The sequence below is a fragment of the Scophthalmus maximus genome, chromosome 20 (genome assembly GCF_022379125.1).
Source record: "Scophthalmus maximus strain ysfricsl-2021 chromosome 20, ASM2237912v1, whole genome shotgun sequence".
Taxonomy (NCBI): domain Eukaryota; kingdom Metazoa; phylum Chordata; class Actinopteri; order Pleuronectiformes; family Scophthalmidae; genus Scophthalmus; species Scophthalmus maximus.
In genome coordinates, this window is record NC_061534.1 from 14,649,227 (window position 1) to 14,673,368 (window position 24,142).

At 45.1% G+C, this 24,142-nt stretch overlaps 1 protein-coding gene across 22 annotated transcripts in view; it reads right to left on the reverse strand.

Moving 5' to 3' along the window:
* Nucleotides 1–4,483: 4,483 nt before the first annotated feature.
* LOC118284711 (formin-binding protein 1) overlaps nt 4,484–24,142 on the reverse strand; it is a 59,132-nt gene continuing 39,473 nt past the window's right edge. For 4 of the 22 annotated variants that reach the window (XM_035607657.2, XM_035607653.2, XM_035607658.2 and 1 more), the window contains exons 9-17: nt 21,793–21,984; nt 19,864–20,052; nt 14,456–14,470; nt 14,109–14,144; nt 11,840–11,949; nt 11,589–11,721; nt 11,005–11,126; nt 10,698–10,870; nt 7,208–9,396 (exon numbers count right to left, since the gene is read on the reverse strand). In XM_035607657.2, coding sequence (XP_035463550.1) covers nt 9,218–9,396; nt 10,698–10,870; nt 11,005–11,126; nt 11,589–11,721; nt 11,840–11,949; nt 14,109–14,144; nt 14,456–14,470; nt 19,864–20,052; nt 21,793–21,984 — 1,149 coding nt within the window. In that variant the 3' untranslated portion in view covers nt 7,208–9,217. The other 18 variants (XM_035607654.2, XM_035607664.2, XM_035607655.2 and 15 more) reach the window with 18 other exon arrangements.

The following is a 24,142-nucleotide window of genomic DNA, read 5'->3' on the forward strand; positions in this document are numbered from 1 at the left end:
GGGGAAAGTGAAAGGGATCGGCCGACACGCCCCCCCCCCCCCCCCCCCCCCCCCCCCCCCCCCCGCCCCCCCCCCCGGGCCGAGCGTAAACCTCACCAACATCAGTGGTGCTTTAACCTCCCGCCTGTTTCGGCGTGACCGCTGAAATCACTGCGTGCCCTGAATCGACCCTTGTGCTCACGTGTTGACTTGTTAACATACGGCGGCCTAAGACGGTTACTTTCTGTGGGTGTGAGGAGATGGGACGTCGCTAAATTTGGTCACAGTGTGCAGCATATTGGAGAAAACTCCAGTATTATCACAGCTCGGCTCAGGTCCCAGCCTGCCGAGAGCATATCTGCCCCAAATGGAGGAACCAGCTTCCCTCTGACCTCTTTCTTTTCTCATTTTTCTCGGTTGGCAGAGGCCTTCTTCGTTACACTGGCAAATCGTCTGAGGTTTCTTTTTGGGAATATGCTTCTGCGGAGGCCACTGTCTTTGTCTCTAAAAGAAATCAAAGTATGGCCCCGATACTGGCACGTCTGCAACTGTGACACGCAGCCCAGCAGGCGTCCAGGCGGTCCGGGGGGGGTGGACAAGTGACTGTGCCTTTTGTTAACCGGTGGTTTTCTGTCCTCCTCCTCTTTGTATATTTTTATACCGTTGGGATTCAACATATTTTGGCTCTGAACGTTTCAGTGTAGAGGACCAAGCCGCAGCAGGCCGGCAGCTGAGTTCTGTTCAGCATTGAAAGATGTTTACTCGTTCCAGACTTCATCTTGACGTTTGCCATTACAGAGACTGTGAATAATACTGTTACTCATCCCGCTGCACACCTGCGCCGCGTCCAGGCTCGGACCTTCATGAGGAAGGAGGTCCGCGAGGCCCTCAGGGTCTTCTGCCTCACACTGTCCTATCAATCATAATCAGTGATACAGTTTTATCACGTGGGGTGACAGGAGGTTAACATACAAAATGGACACGCACAAAAATAGGTTTAAAAAAACAAAAGAACACAAAACTCTGGAATTTAAAGTCGTTAAATCTTAAATTTAGTCCAGGACAACAAAGCAAGTTCCAGAGGTACTAAACACACATAAACACACACATACATACATACAGGGCATGAGGTGATGGCCGGTATTTGTTTCACAGACAGACAGACGGACAGACGGACAGACGGACAGACAGACAGACAGACGGACAGACAGACAGACAGACGGAGAGGCAGACAGACGGACAGACGGACAGGCGGACAGACGGACGGACAGACGGACAGACGAACGGACGGACGGACAGACAGACAGACAGACAGACAGACAGACAGACAGACAGACGGACGGACGGACGGACGGACGGACAGACGGACGGACAGACAGACAGGCAGACAGACGGACAGACGGACAGAGAGACAGGCAGACAGACAGAGAGACAGGCAGACAGACGGACAGAGAGACAGAGAGACAGACAGACAGAGAGACAGACAGACGGACAGAGAGACAGACAGACAGGCAGACAGACGGACAGACGGACAGACAGACAGACAGACAGACAGACAGACAGACAGCAGCACCCACCGCTCCTTACTGGCGGGACAGACGGACTGGGCCGATCTCCAGAGGTGTGCTTTCCCCATCAGGCGGAGCGCTCTCACGTCAGGCCAGACAGGAACATGGCAGTAATGAAACCGGCAGCAGGTATAACACACCCACGGTGACCAGCCAAAAAAAACTATTATTACCAAAAAAACAGAGCAGACAATTCATACACCATACGGCTTTATTATTTATTCACTGACTAAGATGAACATTGAAAACAGTAGCATACAGTGTTAACTCCAGTGAGACTGAGCAGTTTTGAAGTGAAGCTGATGCAAATATTGAGCTTTTTAAAATATTTTTTTTGTATTTTGTCTTTTGATCAGTGAAATCTTGTTGTGAAGCCCAAGTCAAATGAAAGTTGTGTTAACTTTGAAAGTCGCAGTTGAGTCTCTTTTGGATTTTCTGGATTTCAGCGTCAAATCTGTAACTGTGGCGTGTGGTAATGAAACTCAACACCGAAGTTACCATCTGCACGCAGAGAGCTAATGCAACGTACATTATCGGCTTTACTTGATTATTAAATCAAGCACAAAAAACTGTTTGATAAAATGGTCACATTTGTCGATCGCAGATGTGCAGGGGACCTGTGAAATCGAATGAATCAACAATTCACAAGTCAAGATCACGGCGGTAACTGTCAGACAGGAACTGTGCAGAGACACGCCTGTACAGGCTACAAACAGGACTTTCCCTAACGTCTGCTGGAGAAAAAGAAACAGTTCACATTTTGATCTTTTGGATATCCAGGGGGTCACAAAGGTCATCGTAACGGATTCTAAGGTTTAAAGCGTCAGGATACATGAACCATGAATGTTGACACAACATATTTTCGTCGCACTAATCCATCCAGGTGTTGTGGAGACAGGTGGGAAGACGGACCAACCAACCGACGGGCGTTAGGACAAAGATGGCCGTCAGCACCATGAAGCTCCGAACACCTTGAGTCTACTGCAGGTGAACGCAGGTGGAGGTCAGTGTGTCCCCCTCCCTCCCTCTCTCTCTCTCTCTCTCTCTCTCGCCGTCGTCTGCCAGTTGTTTAGGCTCCACAGTACAAAAGGCCTCTTTAACCCGCGCTGGCCCTCCCAGCACACAGAGAATGGGACGATAACTGTGAGCTGCCGTTAGTCGGAGGCGACAGGAGCTGATGACGAGGAGGTGACGAGACGTTTGTGTTAACCAATGAGAGAGCGAGCGTGTGTGATGTACTGAAGCGGTTTTACGTGAAGCCAGAATCGTACTCGGAATAATGGCAGACGATGATTCATTTGTATTTATACCTGGCTCAAGTCACGACATTAGAATAATGAATGGGGTCCACTATTTGTTAAAAAATAAGCAAACTCCAGCAAAGATGTGGATGATCCATCAGCGACTGACCGATACGCACTCATAAGTCTGTAGAGAGTGTTCTCTGATCTGAAGACAGATGGAAGATTTGTCTGAAGCCGGCTGGATCAATCCCGACTGTGAAGTTGAAGGCAGTGGGCCAGTGTGGAGGTGGGTTGTTGCAGTTCGGGATGAACTGTTCATCTTCGCACAGACAAGATGAAGGCAGTCACCAAACCACTCAAGGCGTAGGACTTGAAAGAATCGGTTGAATTGGTGCCAGCTGTTTATTTTGCCAGCTCAAATTTAGTCTACATGCCTGCGTGTTAGTCTCTTTTATATTTTCCTCTCCCTCCTACTGATCCGGACTTGTCTTTGACATCTATTTTTGGCTCTTTGAATGCACTCAAAGACGACGTACGTGGATTGTTCCCGCATTTTGCTTCAGATAATCTGAACACATGAGAATCGTTCTGGAGCTCCTGCAAATGATATGAATCAATGAGTTGGACGCCCCTGTCGAATAAACCTATTACGAAGTACTGAATCATGTTGGAAAGGGGAACTCGATTCAACAATTCATTTCCTTTAGTGCAGTGTGTTGGGTTTTCGGCAGAAAAAGGCCGATTACATTGTTTGTGAGTGTTTTGAAGGGGACGACTGATCACAGCTGCAGCTCCGTGGACCAGAGTCAACTGGCAAACCAGAAATGTCCGTGGGCCAGATCAATACATGTGACCGCTGTACTGTCTGCTCGGCAAATGCAATCCAAGAGCAGACCAGGAGTTAGGAAGGGTAATAAGAGTTTGTATATTTATGTATATTGATAAATCAAATTGACAAAGGGGCGGGGCTAAAGGAAAAGCAAACAGAATCCAGACAGAGAGAGAGAGAGAGAACAAACTGTAAAACACAACTTTTGTTGCCAACTCACCAAATGTTGATGGAACGTGACTACCCTCTGGTGGCCAAGAGTGGGAAACATCCAAACATGGTTTGTTCAAATGTTTTAGTTATATAAGTAAACAAGTTAGACAGCCAGTGAAGTTCTACACAAATCAGTGTTGATCATTACTTAGACCGTTGACAACTGCAAATGTTTGTTAGCAGGATTACTCAAAAAGTACCTGCATGAATATTAATCTAAAGTAGGTCATGGGGATGGTAACAGGTGATCAATTTTGAGGAGGGGTCCTGGTCAAATTATCTGATGGAGGAACAGCGGTCTGCGCTCTTGAGTGCTATAATGTAAATATAAATAAATTGGAGCAAAAAAACCAACAACTTTACTTTGGATAACATTTCTCTCAGCAGCAACACAAATCAGGACTTACCCGAGTAACGACCAAAAGGCCTCTACTGCAAGCTCACATGATTCAGTATGTATAAAAAAAAGGTCTTAAAATTACGATATTGTTTATCGCAATCATTTGGGCGACAATATATCGTGCAACAAAAACTAATTATCGTGACGGGCCAAGTCCAGGATGGTTAAAGCTGCTGTTATTAACAGATTTTTGGCCGTTGATAGTGTCCGTCTCCCAAGAGGAAGAAATAGTAAAAATCACAACCCCTCATTTACTTACCAGGCATATTTAATTGGCACAGTAAACACAATACAAAGTATTCAGTGCTCCGAAACACAAGCAGGGGGCTACCAAATGGAACACAAACGAAAAAAGTGCAAAAACACACCATTTGGTAGGCCTCACGAAGGAAACGAGGTCTCACTTTGCAAAGCAGATAAAGTAACGGTAAGACTCTCCATAGTTAAAATAGATGTTCTCCTTTTTAAACTTTATTTATATATTCATATATATTCTCTCTAATTCCATCGCGCCATTTCCACTGTACAGGCGTAGGTTATTCAGGGGGGAACCGACTAAACGATTTGTGGTGGTCTTGACCTCCATTGGCTTATGATGTATCACTTAAATAAAACAAAACTAAAGGTCTCGTTTGATATTGTGATATTTTGAAACGGGTGGCGTAAAAGCGAACGTGGTACTTTTTTGAAGCTGGATTCAGCAGGGATTCGATTTCATCAAGAGTCCATTGTGTCCATCACTCGTCCGTCCAGGATGTGTTGATATATTACGTTCTGCAGCAGATGAATATTCAGTGATGGCTTCATCCAAAAACGCAGACCATGGAACTGTTTAAGGGATTTCAGTCCCCTTCAGGCCGGAGAAAAGAAAAAAGAAAAGAAAAAAAGCAACAACAACTTTCCAGCTCAACATAAAAACAGAAAGCAGAATCTCCACTTAAGATCATTAAAATAGAAAACAAAATCTTAAAAAAAAAAAATCACATACATTATGTGCCATTGAGCAGAGGGGGGAGGGGGTTGGCGAGGGGCATAATTCCTCGTGATTACAAAAACTCTCTGAAATTTGCGCCCCCATAACTTTTTAAAAAGATAATCACATTATTAATGATTCTTTCAACCGTGTCACGGTGAACATCCGCATCATTCTCTCTCCCAGTGATTGAACACAAAAACCCGCGGTGAACGGGCGACTCCGTCACACTTTCAGACACAAGTTCACAGGGAAGTGATGAATCACCGTATATTTTCATATACGGTCGACGGTAAGTGGACCGTCGTTAAAAAACATCAGGGTGTGAATCATATCGTCGTGGGTTTTTTCGTTTTTGGGTCGACTGCTGCGTGGACCAAGTGACCTTTTGCCACAAGGTGACTAACTGTAAACTAACAACAACTCGCGTTAGACACTCAGATCAAAACATACAACACTAACATTGTTACATACATACTGTACTGTGGACTTACAGTAAAAACAAAATGCACAAGACTTCCGTGACCTACTGACGCATGACATCATTCAGAAAACAAACATTTCAGGTCCCAATGGCAGTTTAGAGATTGAACCTGGGAACAGTGGGAGGAGGCGATCGCTCGCTCACTCACTCGCTGTCCAGAAACCAAGGAAACATGCTTTCTGCACAGAAAACAGAAGAGAGGTGAAGAAAAAAAAACACTAAAACAAAAAAAAACACAGGCACCGAACCCAAACAGTAGCATTCAGGTTAATTCAAACAGATCGACCAGGCAATGAGGGTTAACTGAACAGAAAGGCTGGAGGCAGGGGGGGGGGGGGGGCGGGGCTTAAGCTGACCAGACCACCTCTCCTGCCGGGCTGCCAGCAGAGGGGCGAGGAGGAAGACAGGGCAAGCATGCAGCACACCACAACGCCCCTGAGCGGTGGGAAGAAGGGAAGCGGTGGGTGGGTGGTTCAGGGACTCAAAGCAGCCGAGGGATAGCCTGAGCTGCCCGAGAAGGGGAGGGGGGCCTTGGAAGTGATGGGGGGGTGGGGGGGGGGGGGGGTGGTCAGAGAGAAGAACAGGCACCAGTGACGGGGACGGGGGAAACCGGTGGATGAGCGTGATGGTGAATGATCCCCCGAAACCCGTCCGTTTTCCCTCCAGCTGGTCCGGGGGGGGGGGGGGGGAGATGCGGGAGTGACTGTGGTGTAGAGAAGATTGGAAACATCGACACACAAAACCCTTTTTTTTTTCCTTCTTTTTTTAAATAAACATACATACAAGCATCACTCAGATCAAACAGATGATCAGCGACTTCACCTCCTCTGTTTCCAGGCTGGTGAAACCTGCAAATATGGAGTTGACTTTAGTGGGAGGGGGGTGTGACAGTGTGTATTGCACGATGTATGTAGGTGGATGATTATCTCCGAAGTCGATGAGTGAGTGAGGATGAAGGGGGGCCATGATTTCTGCTGCTGGTCTTTTGTCCGTGGGCTCATGTTGGTCTCCGTCGTCTCTCTGACCACACCCTCTGCCGTGTGTGTGTGTGTGTGTGTGTGTGTGTGTTTGCAACGGGGCAAAGGTAAGGGGAAAGAAGGAGGGGTGGCGTTCAGTCTGAGGAAGCCAACAGCCAATCCCATGAGCGCGCGCGGTGCAAGCGGAGTTAGTGACATTAAGAAGCGAAGCTTAGCCGAAAACAACACAAAGAAAACTGTGCTGTGGTTGCGACTGCTGAATGGGCGTTAAGAATGGAAAAGGTTATGAGCGCCAAAAATTTTGTTGAGATTCTCTTAGCCTCGCTTCACGTCGCAGAGGAGGCGCAACACTGCTGATAAGTTTATCTTTTAGCCTTAACATCTGCCGTCTCTCTCTCTCTCTCTCTTTTAGACTCGGGTCGTCTTTCACTTTTTTCTCTCAGACCCTGTGAGCGCGTGTGAGGAACGTGGTGGTGTCTCCCGAGGCTTGCTTGCCCTGCCGTCCCTCAGCCAGTCTCACACTTTTAGGAATCTGCAATTCAAAAAAGGAAATACAAACAAACGGGGAGAAGGAAAAAAAAAAATGACAAAAAGAAAAGTTAGATTGCGCTCAAGGAAGAAAAAAAAATCGAGCAAAAGACAGCAACCCGGTGAATCAGACACGGGAAGGAGGAAGAAAGTCGTCATGATGAAAAACTACTATAAACTGGAGTACAATCTGCAAATACTGAATATGTCGAAACACCTTGACTGATCTGTTTAACGGAGAACCTTTCAGCTTGTTCCACTACAGTCTACATCTGGCTCGAATGCATGTTGGGATGCAGCCACTCGACCTGGTCACTCACAACATGCTGGAATCTTGACAATACTGCAACATGCAGCACTTTTCAAATGCTCCACAATAAAAAATAAAAAATGACAGTCTGTGAAATTTGTATTTACAGCACAGACACGCTGCACTTTAATATCCTCATGCTGTTGCCAGAAACTGAAGTGTGAGTAAAAGAGAGGCGCGTGTGATGAAAGAGATGATCTTTGAGTGTCGTACAGGAGAAGGACAGTCTCATTAGAAGTGAAACGACCAGGGATGCACCTAATGTCCGGCCGCCGACTATTTGTGAAAAGGGCCCAATAATTTTTACCGAACAATGTTTTTAACGACACGACCGCAAAACAACATGTCGGCAGTGTGGAAGCATTGAAAATGTCAGAGAATGACACAAAAATAGCTTCTGACCTGCCCGCGACATTCACCGCCAACCAGCGGGTGTTAATCCACGTCTCTCTCTACTCGCCCCCTTTGAGCAGCTGACAAGGGAGGGTTAATAAATCAAAAGATAAAAGTTTTTTATTTTGTTCTAATTTAAATATATTTTTTAGGTTATATTTCTGTTTTAGTTGGTATAATGTCTGCTGGAATGTAAAAAAATAAGTTTAGTGCTTTATAAATATTTATTAACTTTGTAATTATTTTTTTCCTTGAAAATCAAGACAAAAAAGTAAATAGCACATTTAGGCCACGTGTTTCATTATGTTTGGTTTCGTCCAACAATTTTATATTTCGGTGCATCCCTAGAAATGACACAGAGGCCGTACACACACCATGCTTTTAACAGTGAATGCACAGAGGTGCTGCTCAGAGGCCCATGCAAGAAAAACCACAGAGTTTTCACAGCTCCACATCTCAGCCAGGTCTCACCATGGAGTCGGAAAAAAAAGAAAATAAAAAATCTGAAGGGGATGATTAGTTGCTAATCCAATAATTCATTTCATTAAAATTAACCCTTACAGGGAGAGAATACTTGCTTTCACAATGCTTCATTTTGCAAAGGCATTATGATTAATCTACAGCATGCAACACTTTTTTTCTGTTCTGATCCTACAAAAATATCTGTTTTCATATTTTACAGCAGATTTAAATTACAGTTGTATGGTTGCACACGGAGCTCATGCTTTTTCTTCACAGTCCAACATGTGACCTGCGCGACGATTCAACGTTCACGCTCAAATATCCGTAAGAGGTTGTGGATCTGACTTGATTAAAAGCAGGTCTTCTGACATTTTACATCTTAAAACAAACAAACAAAACAAAAAAAAACATACCAAAAAAAAATCAAGTACAGTGTTTAAAATGTGCATATGATCATTGTCAGTGATTTGTCCTGTCATGCTGAGCTCTGGCAGGGTGTGCGTGTCATATTTTATGTGTGACCACTAGGTGGCAGTGTAGAGACTAAGAGGTGAGGAGCAACAAGCTTCTCATCAAACACACTTCTTCGACACGAAGAAGCTCGGCGTCACTTCCTGCACATCGGTGTGTGTTTTGTTCACTGCTCATGAATTAGTGACACAGTGACACACACTCGCACGGTCTGCCATGACTGTCCCAACTTTAACTAGGCACAATGGACAAATCTGATTGGTCCCTCCCTGGGATAGAGAACGGCCACGTGTGTGTGTGAGGGAGGGGATTCTCTTATCTGAGCTATCCAGGAACAATCACTAATCACTGGAAACTTCAGGAACATAATAAACACACTTGCGGAGTTATATGTATGTCATAGCACCTTTGGCATTCGTTTCCAAAAAGACCTCGACGTAGGACGTGGGCACGTATCCCTCCTCGTCCTCGTTCCTGCGCACCCGCGTCCACCCGTCGCCTTTGTCTTCCTCTATGACGTACAACAGCTCGCCCTCGGTCACGCAGATGGTGCCTTCGTTGTGACCTGCACAAAGTGGACGGGAAAAGAAAAGAAAAAAAAGAGAGATAGTAAGAGAACAGGAACGGCCTTCAACTAACTTCATGTAAATTATCCCCAATCTGTCCTGCACGTTTACTTCATCTCCTTCACTTCATCTTTCCATAACCATTCTTTATATTTTTGCTCTTTCAAACTTTTTGCAGGTGGAAGCTCCAAACAAAAGTGGTTATAAGCATGTGTTGATATTTCAAATTATGAGTTAGTAACTCCTGGATTTTATGATAATACTAAATTAATGCATTAGACCAGTGGTTCCCTGGGGCCCAGAAATGAATTTGTGATAAAACTTCATAAAATAGTGTACTGTAAAACAATCATCATGAAGAACATATAGAGGTTTTGTGAAACCCAAAAAAAGTCACTAAATTTATGTTCTCCCATTGTGTGCAAGACTAGATTTACTAAAATTTAAATAAGGACAACCTCTACAGCCAAAATGTACGATGGTAAATTAAAACTTGATAGTGAGGTCATTGTTTATGATACATGTTCAACTACAACTAGTTATCTGTTTTTTCAGATGTTTACCAGCAGTTATCATCATCATCATCATACCCTCTAATTAATCCGGGCTCTTGACTTTATCTCACGCTGATTTGCACCCAGCACTACATGCGACATCCTTTGAGAATTCGAAATTTCAAAATAGTGCGTCTACTTTCCTCCTCAACATATTTCCTCAGAAAGGTCACACCCACACTGCATTTCGAAAGAATCTAAATCGAATTCCTCCACAACTGCATCCACAGGAGCCAGGGCCCGGTTAAAGGGGCAGTAAACGATTTTGGAGAAAGCTTGTCTCTCTCTTTGTTGTTGATGTTGTGATATTCCTGCTGTGACCGGACTGCGAACCTGATGCGCAAATCACTAGCAGGTATCTTAAGGTGTTGACGAGTGACGTTTACAAACTGCACTCGCAGTGTTCTGTCCGGGGGAATGTGGGAGTTTTTTGGGGTTTTTCGATTTACAGAGCCAGGTCTGCGGCACAAACACAGACTTTTTTCCTGCACGCAAACAGAACCGACAGGTAGCTGACCGCGAGGAAATATTTGCTGATTTTCACAAAAGGTGTTTTGCTTTGGAATCGCTAACTGCCCCTTTAAGTCTGTTTCCCCAAAAAAACAACAAGACCTTACCAGCAGCCCAACCACAGAGTGTGTGTGTGGCGCCCAACCGACAAGCAAGCTTCATTCTTGGATAAATCAGAACATGAGTCTGTTTGGGTTTATTTGTTTTTTGATTTAAACATTTGGAGTTGGAGTTACCTTCGAAGGGGTACAAGGCTTTGCAGGTGCCGATGGTGGGCAGGGTATCCTCGTCGTCAAACTCGTCGTCGAACTCCGGCGTGGAGGACGTGGGGACCGGGTGGGTGTTGGCTTTGACCTGAGTCTCTGAATTCTGCTCCTCCGTGTAGCTGCCATCCGGGCTGCTCAAGGGCCAACACACACAGTAAATGTACTGTGAAAACATACATAGTTTTCTTTCGAACGAAGACAATGTGCAACAACTCCGGAGGGGTCTGGGGTCTGGGGGACAGGTTTTTAGGGGGGCGTTTGTCAGAGTATACCATACCTCTCTCTGTCCTGCGCACAGTTGTTGCTCACTGCTGTGCTGTTCTGGGTCTCATAGATGCCACTTCTCCGGTGTGTGTCGCTCTTGGATGGCATCTTCTCCTCCACCTCCGCCAACCAGCCCTGAAACACACGCAACAATGATGCGTCGGCTGCAGCTGATCGGTCTTCTTCCTACAGGATGACTTGAAACTCATTTCAAGCCTAATGGAATTATTTATCCAGGAATCGGATGGTATTTATCGTTTGGAAATAAGCCTCAGAGGAAGAACACCTCTGTTTTTCACTCCTCCTCGTTTGCCATTTATTTACAGGGTGAAACAAGGCCTTTGTTCTTGGACTCTTCTCTCCTTGTGGAAAGAAAAGGTGAAACATGCAGCCGGTCGGCTCCTCCAGCTGCTACACATCTTCTCCTAATATGGATGAGCAGCAGTCTTCTTTGGAACGACACCAGCGGCAGGCGTGCGTGTGTGTGTGCGCGTGCTAGAACTCCTCGCTATTTACAGTCTCGGATTAACTAAACAAGATAACTTTGCCAACACTAACATTCACAGAAACGAGAGCTGCGACTGGCACCGGACTGACCTCAAACTTCTGCACTTCAAACTGGAACTTCTCGATGTTCTGGCCTATTTCCGATAGCCGGGGGTCGACGCTGGCGGGGTCTCCCATCTGAGGGTTCTTCACATATACGTCTTTCATCTTGGTTAGCGCGTCCCTGTGAGAGCAAATGACAACAGTCGGTATTTTGCAGAATCAAGAGGTGAACATAAACACTGCCTGTCACGCGTGGAGGGGACCAGTTTATGTTGTGCTAAATGTAAACATGAGGATACCTCTGGTCCATCTCCTTTTGAATGTCTTTATTTAAGTCGTCTATCTTGCTCTGGAGCTTCTTCCTCCTCTGCTCTGGTGGCAGGTGGCTGAAGTCCTCCGGTCCAGAACCCTGAGAGGAAGGAGAAGAGAAAAAAAAAAGGCAGGAAGGGAAACCAAAAATGGAGAAATGGTGAGATAAAAAGAAACGTAACTTTATAATCCAGGATTTGTAGTGTTGCTTGTTTTGACAGGGATCGTATCTAGTAAGGTGCAGTATCTCCCTTTGCTGTTAAACCCAGTGAAATCAGGGATGGATGGACAACAACTTGTTATGCTCTCGGCACATTATTCCACCTGAAGGAGATACTGCAGCCGCTCTCTAACACACTCACAGAGCGCCGGGATGTTTTTCTGCACATTGACTCGAGGCCTTTCACCTATTCAGCCGCCACACCTCACCTACTGCTCTCTGCAGATGCATCGGAAATGTTATATTGTATTAGCTGCATCCTTTTATTGCTTTTATTGCTTTTAAGTGTTTCAGTCGGCTAATGCGTCTTAAACCGGAGGCTGGGTGATTGAGAGGTGGGGGGCTGCCTAATGGTTCATATCTCCTGATGAGAAAGTTTCCAGGCTCTAACTCTGAACTGGTGAGTCACGCTGCCATGGCGCAGGTTGGTCCTTTTTCAATGCTTTTTCAAGGTTTTTCATGAACCATTGAATTGTGAACTATTGTATCAGTAAATCTCTACTCATCATGAGCCTAACAGTGTTCGTTTGAACTTCCCCGACTCAAATAAGGACCCTCCCTCAGTGTCTTCCCTGGTATTTTCTATGGGAAACATCCATGACTGTGTCTCATGTAGCTGATAGGACCTAAAGTCCTAAATAGGGAGGGCAGTTGGTAAGCCTGCTGGGAACATGTGATTGGCTGATGGTTGAGGGGGCGGGGACTTTTACCTGAGAGAAAAGTTTAACTTTTTTTTTATACAAATGAGCTCTAATAAAACCCTGTAATTATTATAATACTATTGTTTTCATACTTCTGAAAAAAAATATTGACTCATATTTATTCATTTTATGCAATATGGTTCCCATTGGGACTCTGGTATCGAACACTGTATCGCTTGTGTGTGGACTGAATAGGTCAAAGTCTGCGGTTGGACCTCACGGGTTATAATTGCTGGAGCTACGGACTTGTGGTCAGGATTCACTGCACATGAGCCAGGTCAAAGGGTCACAGCAGCCAGGTTACCGTGGCGACCTTACCCTTTCACCCTGCATCAGCACGCAACACTTACCAGGCATGCAACACAACAAAGATCTGTCAGATTGTCATGCAGGGACATGCTTCATACTCATTTACAAGTCACGTGTTAGTGTTTGTTTTCTTCATGTAGCTTACGTCGAATCTACACAATCAAAGCTAAAACTATGGACAAGGCATTACGTCATCTGTTGTGTGTAGAATAATACATTTAGGATGGATACGAAATCGTACATTTATGGTTGTGTATTGAATCAAGCATGGATTAAGGTTCTAAATCTATTTTTAAATTTGTAAGATTTTTTGTTTTTGTTTTAATGTTCTAAATTGTAACACAAAAAAACAAAAGTGACACAAATCACGAAAAGGCTTAATATTCCACATTTTGTGAAATGCGCTTTCCCACTTTGCTGCCGCGATTTGCTCTCGTGCCAGTACAGCTAATGTGAAGCTAGAGCCAGCAGGCCGTTAGCTTAGCTTAGCACAAACACCGGCGGCTAGGGCTAGCAAGAAAACAGCTAGCCTGGCTGTTTCCGCAGGGGAACCATTGCTCAGCCAGCAGCAGTGACTCCCTGCTCACGGTCTCCAACTGGTCACGCCACTTTGGTTTTTTACATGTTTTAATCAAACGAGACAGGACGTGTTGATGAAGTGTTGAAGTTGGAGGATTTCCTTAGCTTCAGTGTTCGTGCTAAGATAAGGTGACTGTTTGTTGGAAGAAGCTTCATGTTTACTGCGCTGACATGAGAGCGCTAGCTACCTTTGGAAGAAGTGAACTTCCCAAAATGTCAAATCATTTGAGACTTAAATACTTCAAAGTGTGTTGTTAAAATATCATCACTCTTCGATGAGAACGGCATTGATTGAAATCTGGCATGCAGTGTAAGGACACGAGTGAGCGACCTCTACGTAAGATCAGATTAGTATTTGTTACACAGACAAAGAATTTGCGGGGGACAGTAGGGACTACCAGACAAGGCTACGAGACGGACGGAGATAAGACACAGAGTAAATGTGATCACCTCGATGAGATTCCGGACGTGGGAATTGAGCGTGATCTGCACCACAGAGACCACGGACACAGTTTTGGGAGAGACATGACGAGAACATGAACACGAACACAAAACCAAAACCACACAAACCAAACAAAAATAAAATAATAGCACAAAAAATGAGACAACGACATGAGTTTGGGCGTCCATCGCAAGAATTAGATCATCATCTCAAATCCCCAAAATAATGAGAGCACAACAAAAACAATAACGGCGTACAGAACGTTATTAACAATGTGTTACTGGGAGGACGTGACGTGACGTGCTGCTGTTGTTCATGCCGCTACGGGTTCGTGCGGTTACACGGTCATGCTTACCAGCTTGAGAGAAAGCTTCATGTGGGGGGGGGAGGAGAGGAGATAGAAATGGCGAGGAGCAGGAGAGAGAAAGAGACAACAGACACAAGTCAAATAATATATCAGGAGAAACTCATGAGCATTTTGTTTTCATTGTCCTTTCAACACAAATTGTTAACATGTATTTCATGATATCGCTTTGCCAAACTTCACCATTGAAGTCAAAGAGGGTATAAGCTCTTAAAGCGGGGCTGCAACTAACGATTCTTTTCATTTTCCATTAATCTGTTGATTATTTTCTCGAATAATTGATTGATAAGTTGTTTGGTCCATAAACCAAAGATATTCAGTTTTACTGTCATAGAGGAACAAAGAAATTCACATTTAAGAAGCTGATATCAGAGATGTTTGAACCTTTTTTTTTCATAAAAACTACTTGAAACGATTAATCGATTATCAAAACAGTTGGCAATTAATTTAGTAATTGATTGACTGTTGCAGCCCAACCTTAAAGGCTTGTTGTGTTGCAATGTCAAGAATAGAGCGCCCCCACCTCTTCTCTACTGTGGTGAAGTTTGGCATCTCTTACGCGATGAATGAATGAAAAATGAGAAATAAGTTGGCAATAAGGGACCAACCTAATGCACAAGCAAGTGGAGTAAAGTATGAAAACAATTAAGGGGACGACGGGTGAAAATAAATGTGGAGGGGGAAGACGTGGAGGGATATGGGCGCTGCGACAGCGATGGATGCACCCTTTGCTTTTCCATCCCTGCCATGCTGCCGTTACAATGGCACGCGAGTGGCGGCAGGGGGCGCCAAAAGCACATATCAAATCAGCAGTTCCCATACGTTGACATGGAGGCGGATACTGAGCACAGACAAACTGCAGAGACAATTTGAAAAACCTGAACAATCAAAACAAAAAAACACTCCCTTGTTAATGTTAAGAAATCTACACATCCAGTTCTATGATACACTTCAGATGAAAGCAGCTGAGTGAAGGTAAAGAAGCCGTCGAGACTAAAATAGTGTAAAAAAACGAAGAAAAGGAGTTTGTCAGAAGTGTTGAATCATTATGGCCTGAATGGACGTCCCGAGAGGACGCGCTGGTGTTTTGGACACAAAGAACGAGAGGAGGGAGAAGGTTAACGACCACTTGCTGGTAGAGCTGGAGCGGATGACTTGTAATCCTGTTAGAAGCTCACAGCCCGGTGCACTGGGGAGCTCCACTCCCTTTGGCCCACTAATCAAATCATCCACCTGGAAAAAGGGCCTCTTCGAGTCCTCACTATGACGCCAACTCACCTCCCCGCTAATACATCTCTCTCGCATGATCTGAGCCAATTCCTGAATACTTTCTGTATCGGTAATCAAACATTGTTGGACAGGGTCAGAGATGTGGACTGGATGTTGTAATGACCCTGTGTGTTAGAGCAATTCTGATAATCTACGCTTAAAATCCTGGAATTAAAAAAAAACTGGAAGAAATTAATCTCTACCTATAAACGTTTTTGGACCTAAATGGAAATAAAAGGAAAAAGTAAAAAAAAATTCTTCCTACATATCAACCTAAGAATAAATATCAAAATGGGGTTGTTTGATCATACAATTTGCCTACATTGGATAGGATGCAATACCACTTTAAATATATATATAAAAAATTGTACCTCATCTACCTGCAACCAAATTTCTTTCATGGTCTAGCTTAATATCCTTTTTAGTTTCCATTTCCAACTATTTCATCCCTATTTATGTATGTATGTCTTCTGAACCTATATTTTTGATCGTCTCGCATTTGTCATTTCACACAAATAAATTGACCCTTATTAAAAAAAAAACAATGATTGCTGCAGATGCTGAGCAAATCCTCGTCTCTGAGTGGCTGCCTGCTCTAAACGTAATGAATCATGCAATCACTTGAAAGCTGCGTGTGGTTGTAAGCATGAGTAAGTCACATGATAAGTACCTTTATTATAAACTCTCAGTAGAATAAATCTCTCCTCATCTGTTGACATGCGCTTCTTCAAAGTTGAATAAATACAATAAAAAACCAGAGCTCGTCCCAACCACCCAGACTCACAGAGATAAACAGGTATATTGAGTTACTTACAGACAGATAGCGGTGCTGCTCTATGACACACCAGCACATAGAAAGCCATGGAGGGGTGAATTCTGGGTACTGTAGGCTGAACCCAGATCCAAAGTGTGACCAACACCTCGCCTAATGTTATAACACACCTGACGGTGAGGTTTAGTCGGAGGGGGGGGGGGGGGACGATTGATCCGTAATTCCCCACGTCCCACAGGTGCTCGTGACACTTTGTGAATTGACCCCTTGGCCCTGAAAATGCTGCGGGACGCATCGAGCAACAGGAAACCTCAAGCTGATACATGTGATGATGGGATGAAGTCGCCGTCTTCTCCGATCATTCGCTTCTGTTTTTTGCATGTGTCGGGGGCCACGTGATCAGTAGTGAGCCAGACACAGACACTAGCTTCCATTGTGAGGAAAAGTTTCCTAATTAATTGTGACAAACAAACACAACAAATTGTTATCGATGAGGCTACTGTCTGTGTTGTTCATGGATTTTACTAATCACACATGTCCACACACACTTAATGTTCATCCATACTTCGGGACACACACACACACACACACACACACACACACACACACACACACACACACACACCCCCCACGCTGGTACTCACGGACACCCATCACACACACACTTACAACATATTGCCTGGCTTCGAAAGCATACGTGGGCCGGCCCAAAGTCCTCTTCATGAGCTCTTTGTGACAACTGAGCGAGCGCGGGGATTGCTGCTGTGGTGGTCGTCGGAGAGAACACAGCTTCGTCAGTGAGAACTCAGACAACAGCAACTGACGTCTTAAAGTTTTAACACTGCAGGTCGTCGGAAATTCGACTCCCAAAAACACTGATACACACACGCGCGCGCACATACTGTACACAGTGACTGTGGATGGATTACACAGCTAATGTGGAACACACAAAGGCTCTCCTGCAGAGGTAGACAACGTTCCACCGTGCAGAGAGACAAGCCACAATATCACCACCAGTAAAACGACTCTAATCCCTGATGTGATACCGCGTTCTCCTTGCAGCAGGTAGAAGAGGGGAAACTTTAGTATCGTCTTTATTTTCCTGCCTGATGATGATTAATGATCACTGCTAAAATTGCCCATTAGGAGTCAATTGGCTTCCAAGCCACTGTTGCTAGCAGTAGTGACAGAGTTTACCACAGGTCTGAGTTTGCCACCGGTTCTTGGAGGCCACAACAATCCTACTTGGATTAACTACATGTAGAATGTGATATCACAGTCTGCAATCAGATCAGAAAAAGACTTGATAACTAACATAATGTGAGGGTCAGTAAGCAATTTTGGAGAGAGCTTGTTGTCTACCGCCCTCCGGTATTGGGAGTCTGGAGCACTAACCACTAGGAAAAAACCGCGGAGTTGCAGCGCCACCCGCCAGCACGTCTCTTGAGGCGTCGACAGTGATGTTTACCAGCTGCACTCGCAGTGTTGTGAGACGATTTACAGACCCTGGGCTGGGCCCAGATTTTTTGTTCCGGCGCACACATAAACGCGACAGCTAGTGGACAGTGAGGAAATATTCGCTGATTTGTCCAAAACGGGTATTGCTTTACAATCGCGTACTGCCCCTTTAAGACCTTTGTGAATTTAAATGAAGATACTCTAAATTCCTCACAAAGTCAGTAAGACCTGCAGATACCCCGTTCAAGAATAAGCTCCTTCAATGAAGAACAAAAGAGTCTGTGGTACTGGGGATAAAGTGTTGGGGCTAGTAAGCTTGATTTGACCAGATGGAGGTGGAGCCCTGCCCCGCCCTCTACCTGCAGTTGTTCAGAGGCTTTAGCCCAAACTGTCTGTGCCAGTGAAGCAGTGGGGGCCGGTGTCACTAAAGGACCTCTTTGTCATTTCACTGGATTTACCGTGCACCTTCTGTCGCCTTTGATTTACCTGTAATATATGGTAGATTTATCAAATGAACTCTAAATCATACAACATCTATATACATGAAAAGCAAACAGGAAACTGTGAGACATGCAAAGGAGTACACACTGATCAAATGTATTGTTATGATATATGGAAATACTAAACTAGAGCTTTCTACTATGATACAGCTGCTGACCTCATGGCCTTTAAAAACACCATTCATCCTTTTACTTGTGCTGTGAAATGTTACAGTAAGGTCAAACTTCAAGCTTTTGAATGTATTCACCGTCGAAAACAATGCGTCCGATTTAACTTTGAACATTTTCTTCTTTCTTTATCGCTCTTCTCGAGAGTTGTCGCAGCACTTCCGCTTTGAGAAAAACGGGGCACTTCCTGCTAGATTCATCTGGCGCTTGAGAAAACACACACTTCCCCTTTTTTCTGCTGACCTTCAATCGTTTCCTTTACGATACGCTCACACACACTGCACTGGGGCACTTTATTGTCCGGTAGCCTTTTTTCAGACGTCACATGAGCATCAATTCACACCAGTGTTTTTCTACCCTTTCAAAAATACGAATGTAAACAAACAAAAAACTATATTTGTGTGGGGGTCCGGAAGGAACACGTGAGCAGCCGCCCGTTCCTGAGGTCAGGGGGGAGCTGGAGGGCGAGGCGCATGACGGGAAGGAATGCTATGACCTGCCCCAGCCCAGCCGCCCCTGTTTGTACACACTCTGGACTCTAGAGGAGGAACGGGTGAAGACACCCAGCAGGACACTGCGCTTGGGCTGACACAGTCGCCCTCCAGGAAGCCTTCTTGGACTCTCCCGGCCATCTCACTCCACACAGAAGTAACCACCTGCGGCCACACCCACAACCCTTGACTCGATTCTTTATTGTGATATTTAATCCTTCTCTTTCTGTTCTTTTCCTTGTATGAAATGCAAAAAAACCCAAATATCTGCCTGCAGCACAGACTGCAGAGAAGTGCGCGGGGAGCAAATGGCATCTCCATGCTCAGGGGGTCTTGCTAATTTCTGTCAAGAAGGAGGGTAAGGCGGGTGGGAGGGACATTGTGATTGTCATTGTGAGCACGGTTAATATGAAGAGTGAAGGGACAAGATGGAGATACTGCTGGTGAGTCAGACAAGTACGATGGATTCACAGCTATGCGCTACGGAAGCATGCTAGAGAAGCACAAAGCCTGAGCACTGTGTGAGTGAAGGGGACGGGCCTGTTGTTCTAACTTTATTCTATTTTTCTTTAGTCGTTTTTAATAATTGCATCAATTTAGATTACATAAGTGTAATTAACAGGTAATGTTCAGTCATCCACTATTTCGCCCAGACAGTGCAGCAGGTTCACAGCTCTGTGCTCATACAGACTAACATGCACAACAAAGCCTGCCGGACACACACAACACACACACACTTACCCCTCGCCTCAGGCTCCGGAGGCAGTGCATTTTGGGTTTGGAGCTCATGAAGTCGTTGAGGCGGTGGGAGAGGGGCTCCTTTTGCTGCTTGGGAGACTGGGGGTCGTTGGGAACAGCAGAGGGTGAGGGCGGGGATGAGGCTGGGGGGGCAGGTGGGGGCTGGTGGGGGGACGTTAACAGGGACATAAGCTACCAGTAAGATGGGGAGCCGTGACGGAGAGGAGGAGGAAAAACATGGAGGAGGAGGAAGAAGAAGCACAAGAGGGGCGAGAAACCAACGAAAAAAGACAAAAGGAGGAAAAGGAGGAGGGAACACAAAACGAAATAAATAAGCCTCCCACAAATATTAAAAAATAATCACACAAAAGAAAACCCAAACACAAAGTAAAAGACAACTGAAGGAATATCAAACCTAGTGTTTCAGTAAGTTATGTTGTGGAAAAACTCAAACACATAAAACAAAACAAAAAAACAGTTAAAAAGAGGAAAAACGACCAGAGTGAGCGTGGCAGCTTAAATTGTGTTAGAGCAAGCGACGGCTGCGACGAAGCGAACAGCAAAGAGTTTCAGTCAAAGCACATGCAGGCGTCCGTTTTAGAGAAATCCCTTTTCCTTTCTTTAGTTTTTTCATTTTCTTTCCCGACTTTGAAACATGCCAGCTGGGACGAGAAGTTCACTACATCCCAGAAGAGTCGACAGCTGAGTGTGAGGTCACCCTCATCAGAGAAAGCTAATTTCTTATGGCTGTCCTGAAACATCTGACTGCAGTTAAGCGGTTAAGAGAGAGAAGCAGTGACACGTTTGACGCTACCACACGATGCACATGCATGGGCATTTATAAAAAAATGCCTCTATGACTTGGTTCTTTCAGAACATTTATGGTGCTTTTATACTGAAATGTCAGTTTTGTATTTATGCAAGTGATCTGTTATGCTTGCATGCAGGTGTGTGAATGCACAGCATAGGTTCCATGTGTGTTTGTGTGTGTGGCATCAAGCACAGATAATAGAAACACACTGTTCTGAATAAGTAAACTTTATATTTGGGAGTTTACGCACACCATTTTCTGTCAGTACGCTAGAATTACACACCCTTGCTTCCATCCTTCATCTCCCTCTTCCGCACGCACGCACGCACGCACACACACACACACACACACACACACACACACACACACACACACACACACACACACACACACACACACACACACACACACACACACACACACACACACACACACACACACACACACACACACACACACACACACACACACACACACACACACACACACACACACACACACACACACACACACACACACACACACACACACACTCTAATTTAATCCAGAATCAACAGTGCCACCAGCCCATGAAGCAGTCAGAGATCAGTTTTGCTGTTCAGAAGCAGGAAACTGAAGGAGGCGACTCGGTGCCGATCACCAAGTTGATGGGGGGGGGGGGGGGACGGTGAAGGAGAGACTGTTACTTTAGGTCAAGTTAATATCTGCCAGATGAGTCCGTCCACGAGTTGAAGGTAAGAAATACATTAGTGTGTGTTACAGAAGGGCGGCTCCGTAATCGGCGAGGGTGATTTGCCGGGGGAGGAGGAAAAGGGGGGCAGCAAAAAATAACAACAAAAAGTGGCAACACTAAAGAGAGACCTCAACAGAAGTCAACCAAAGTCAAAGGATAATAAAAGCAATGCAACAGATACTACGCTGAACACATTTTATAGCCACTATATCACGAGACATAACCAACATAAAGTAACATAACCTAAAACATCCACCCAGCCCTCCTGCCCCATAAAAATCTCCCCAATGTGACCAGATGTGCAAAGTGAAATTCACTGCGGCCGGTGAGGCGTTGTGAGGCCGGTGTAAATGTGGCTCTGGGTCGTGTGCGTGCATTCACGTGTTACCTTGTTCTTGTTCTTAATGAAAGGCCACAGTTTGCCCTTGCTCTTGCCGGTAGGCCTCTCCTTGGCCTCTCTGGAGTTGGACAGACTGGTGTCGGACGCCGTCCTCTTCATGGCCTGGCCGTAGTCCTCGAACTCCACATCCCCTGGGGGCTCGAACCCAGACTTGTAGGACTCCACCACCTGCTTCGAGTCCTGGTGAGGGAACGGGGGGGCAGTCAGTGACGGACTTATTCCTGATACATTTAAAACATATCACACTATCTTTTAAAAACTTTTAAATGCAAGCAATGTTTAAAAGATCTTCGTTTTTTCAGAAGCCTGTCCGGCTCATCAGCAGGTCTGGAGATAAGATGCAACACAATAGTGGTCTGCTGATAACAGTTTGTAAGTGTAGGAGAGGGGCTCTTGTTGTTTAGTTCGGGGGCCGCAGATGAAAACGGGAAAAGACCTAAATCTGTCGGGGCAAGAGTTATGACAAAACGCCGAAGGTCGGGGACGCGACCGGGCTCGTCAGACACAGGAAGAGGCACATTAATCAAGTACAGTGAGCGTCGACCTAGACCTGCACCGATAAGGGCGGAGGGTCTGGTCAGAGTTAGGATCAGAGGGGTTCATAGATCCGCTGTCGTGCACTGTGCGCATGAGACATGGGAAAAGAAGGAGAGATACGGAGGAGAGAGGAGCATGTGATGTGTTATTTCACTGCTGTTGTTTACAGCTGCAGACAGTCACAGGCTGGAGTCATCTCCCTGGAGCCGAGCCATGGAGCCGCGCGCACACACACACACACACACACACACACACACACACACACACACACACACACACACACACACACACACACACACACACACACACACACACACACACACACACACACACACACACACATGTGATCCCTGGGGCTAATCTCATTTTTTTGTCATACAACAGGCAGCCAGCATGTCACATCTCAATAAATCACACTGATTATTTCCCCCCCATTTTTCTCTATATCATAAGCAAATTAGGCTTTTTTTCTCAGAAACCATATTATGAACAAGAAGCCACGGGACAGACCATAGTATGCCAATAACTTTATATTAATATTGAAAGTTGTGTTTTTTACAGTTTGGTTTCCATATGGGTTGAACAAAGCACGCATGACGTAGTAAGACAGCAAACCACTGAACAGATCCAGACGTGCTGCCCCCCCCCCCCGTTTCTTTGTGCTAAGCTACGTTAGCAGACTGCTCGCAGGAGACGTTGTAGGGAGTGGTGTTATATTTTCTCAGCTCTCTGTCAGAAAGTGAGTAAGGGCATTTCCCAAAATATCAAACTATAATGCTCAAGTTTAATGGACTGCAGCGAACCACGCTTGAGTGCACTGCCCTGGGTATCCCTGTGTGTGTGTGTGTGTGTGTGTGTGTGTGTGTGTGTGTGTGTGTATGTGTGTGTGTATCAAGAGTGTATCAAGAGCAAAAAGTCCTTTGGAGGAAGGCCATCGCAGCCTATATGTGATTAGGTTAACCCTCCTTAGTTTCAGCTGTTTGCCTCAGACCTTCCGCATCATTTCGGGGCGATAATCTGATGCAGCTATGATCTTGTTGATAAGCCCTGAAGAGGAAGCAACTCTGAGGAAGCTGAGTGTGTGTGTAATCACTGATTGAGTCATATGAAGCTACAATCAGAAACTTTTCCTTGTTTTTGGGGATATTCCAACCCTTTCTTCCTACGTTCAAAAGAGCTTTTCCATCCTTTCCCATGATGCATCAGAGTATACAGCACTGGCTAAAATATACTCTATATATCTATCTTTATATAATATATATCTTTCAACCCCCACACCTCCAGTTTGTAACTCTGGGCTTCTTCAAAAGTTTTAAATCTCAAACTGAGATAACCCTGATTTCATCATCAATATTTTTTCTTTTTTTTTCAGTTTTCGTAAATCTCTCTTAGGGCCAGCAGGAGACATCATGCGACTGTTTTCACACACCGAGTGAAAACACCAGTTAACTGAACTTCCTGTAAAATCTGTGGAACGTCCCTTTAAGGGGGGAACTATTGAGTGTGTTTGCTTCAGTAACACAAAGCTCTGACAGTATGTCATGGGGGAAATGCAGTGAGTTCGCAGCACATTGATTTTCTTACTATAAAGGGAAGTCAACATAAATTGAATTCTCTCAGCCACCAAACTAACTGCCCTCCCACGCCACTGTGTTGTTCACAGGTGTACCGACCGGGGCCCGGACTGGGACAATCATTGGTCCGGGAAAAATAGCCCCAGCCAGGCCACTTTTTAAGTGGGGGCCCTTTTTATAATCTATTTTGGCAGATTTAGTCCTTCATACCTCAATCCCAAACACAT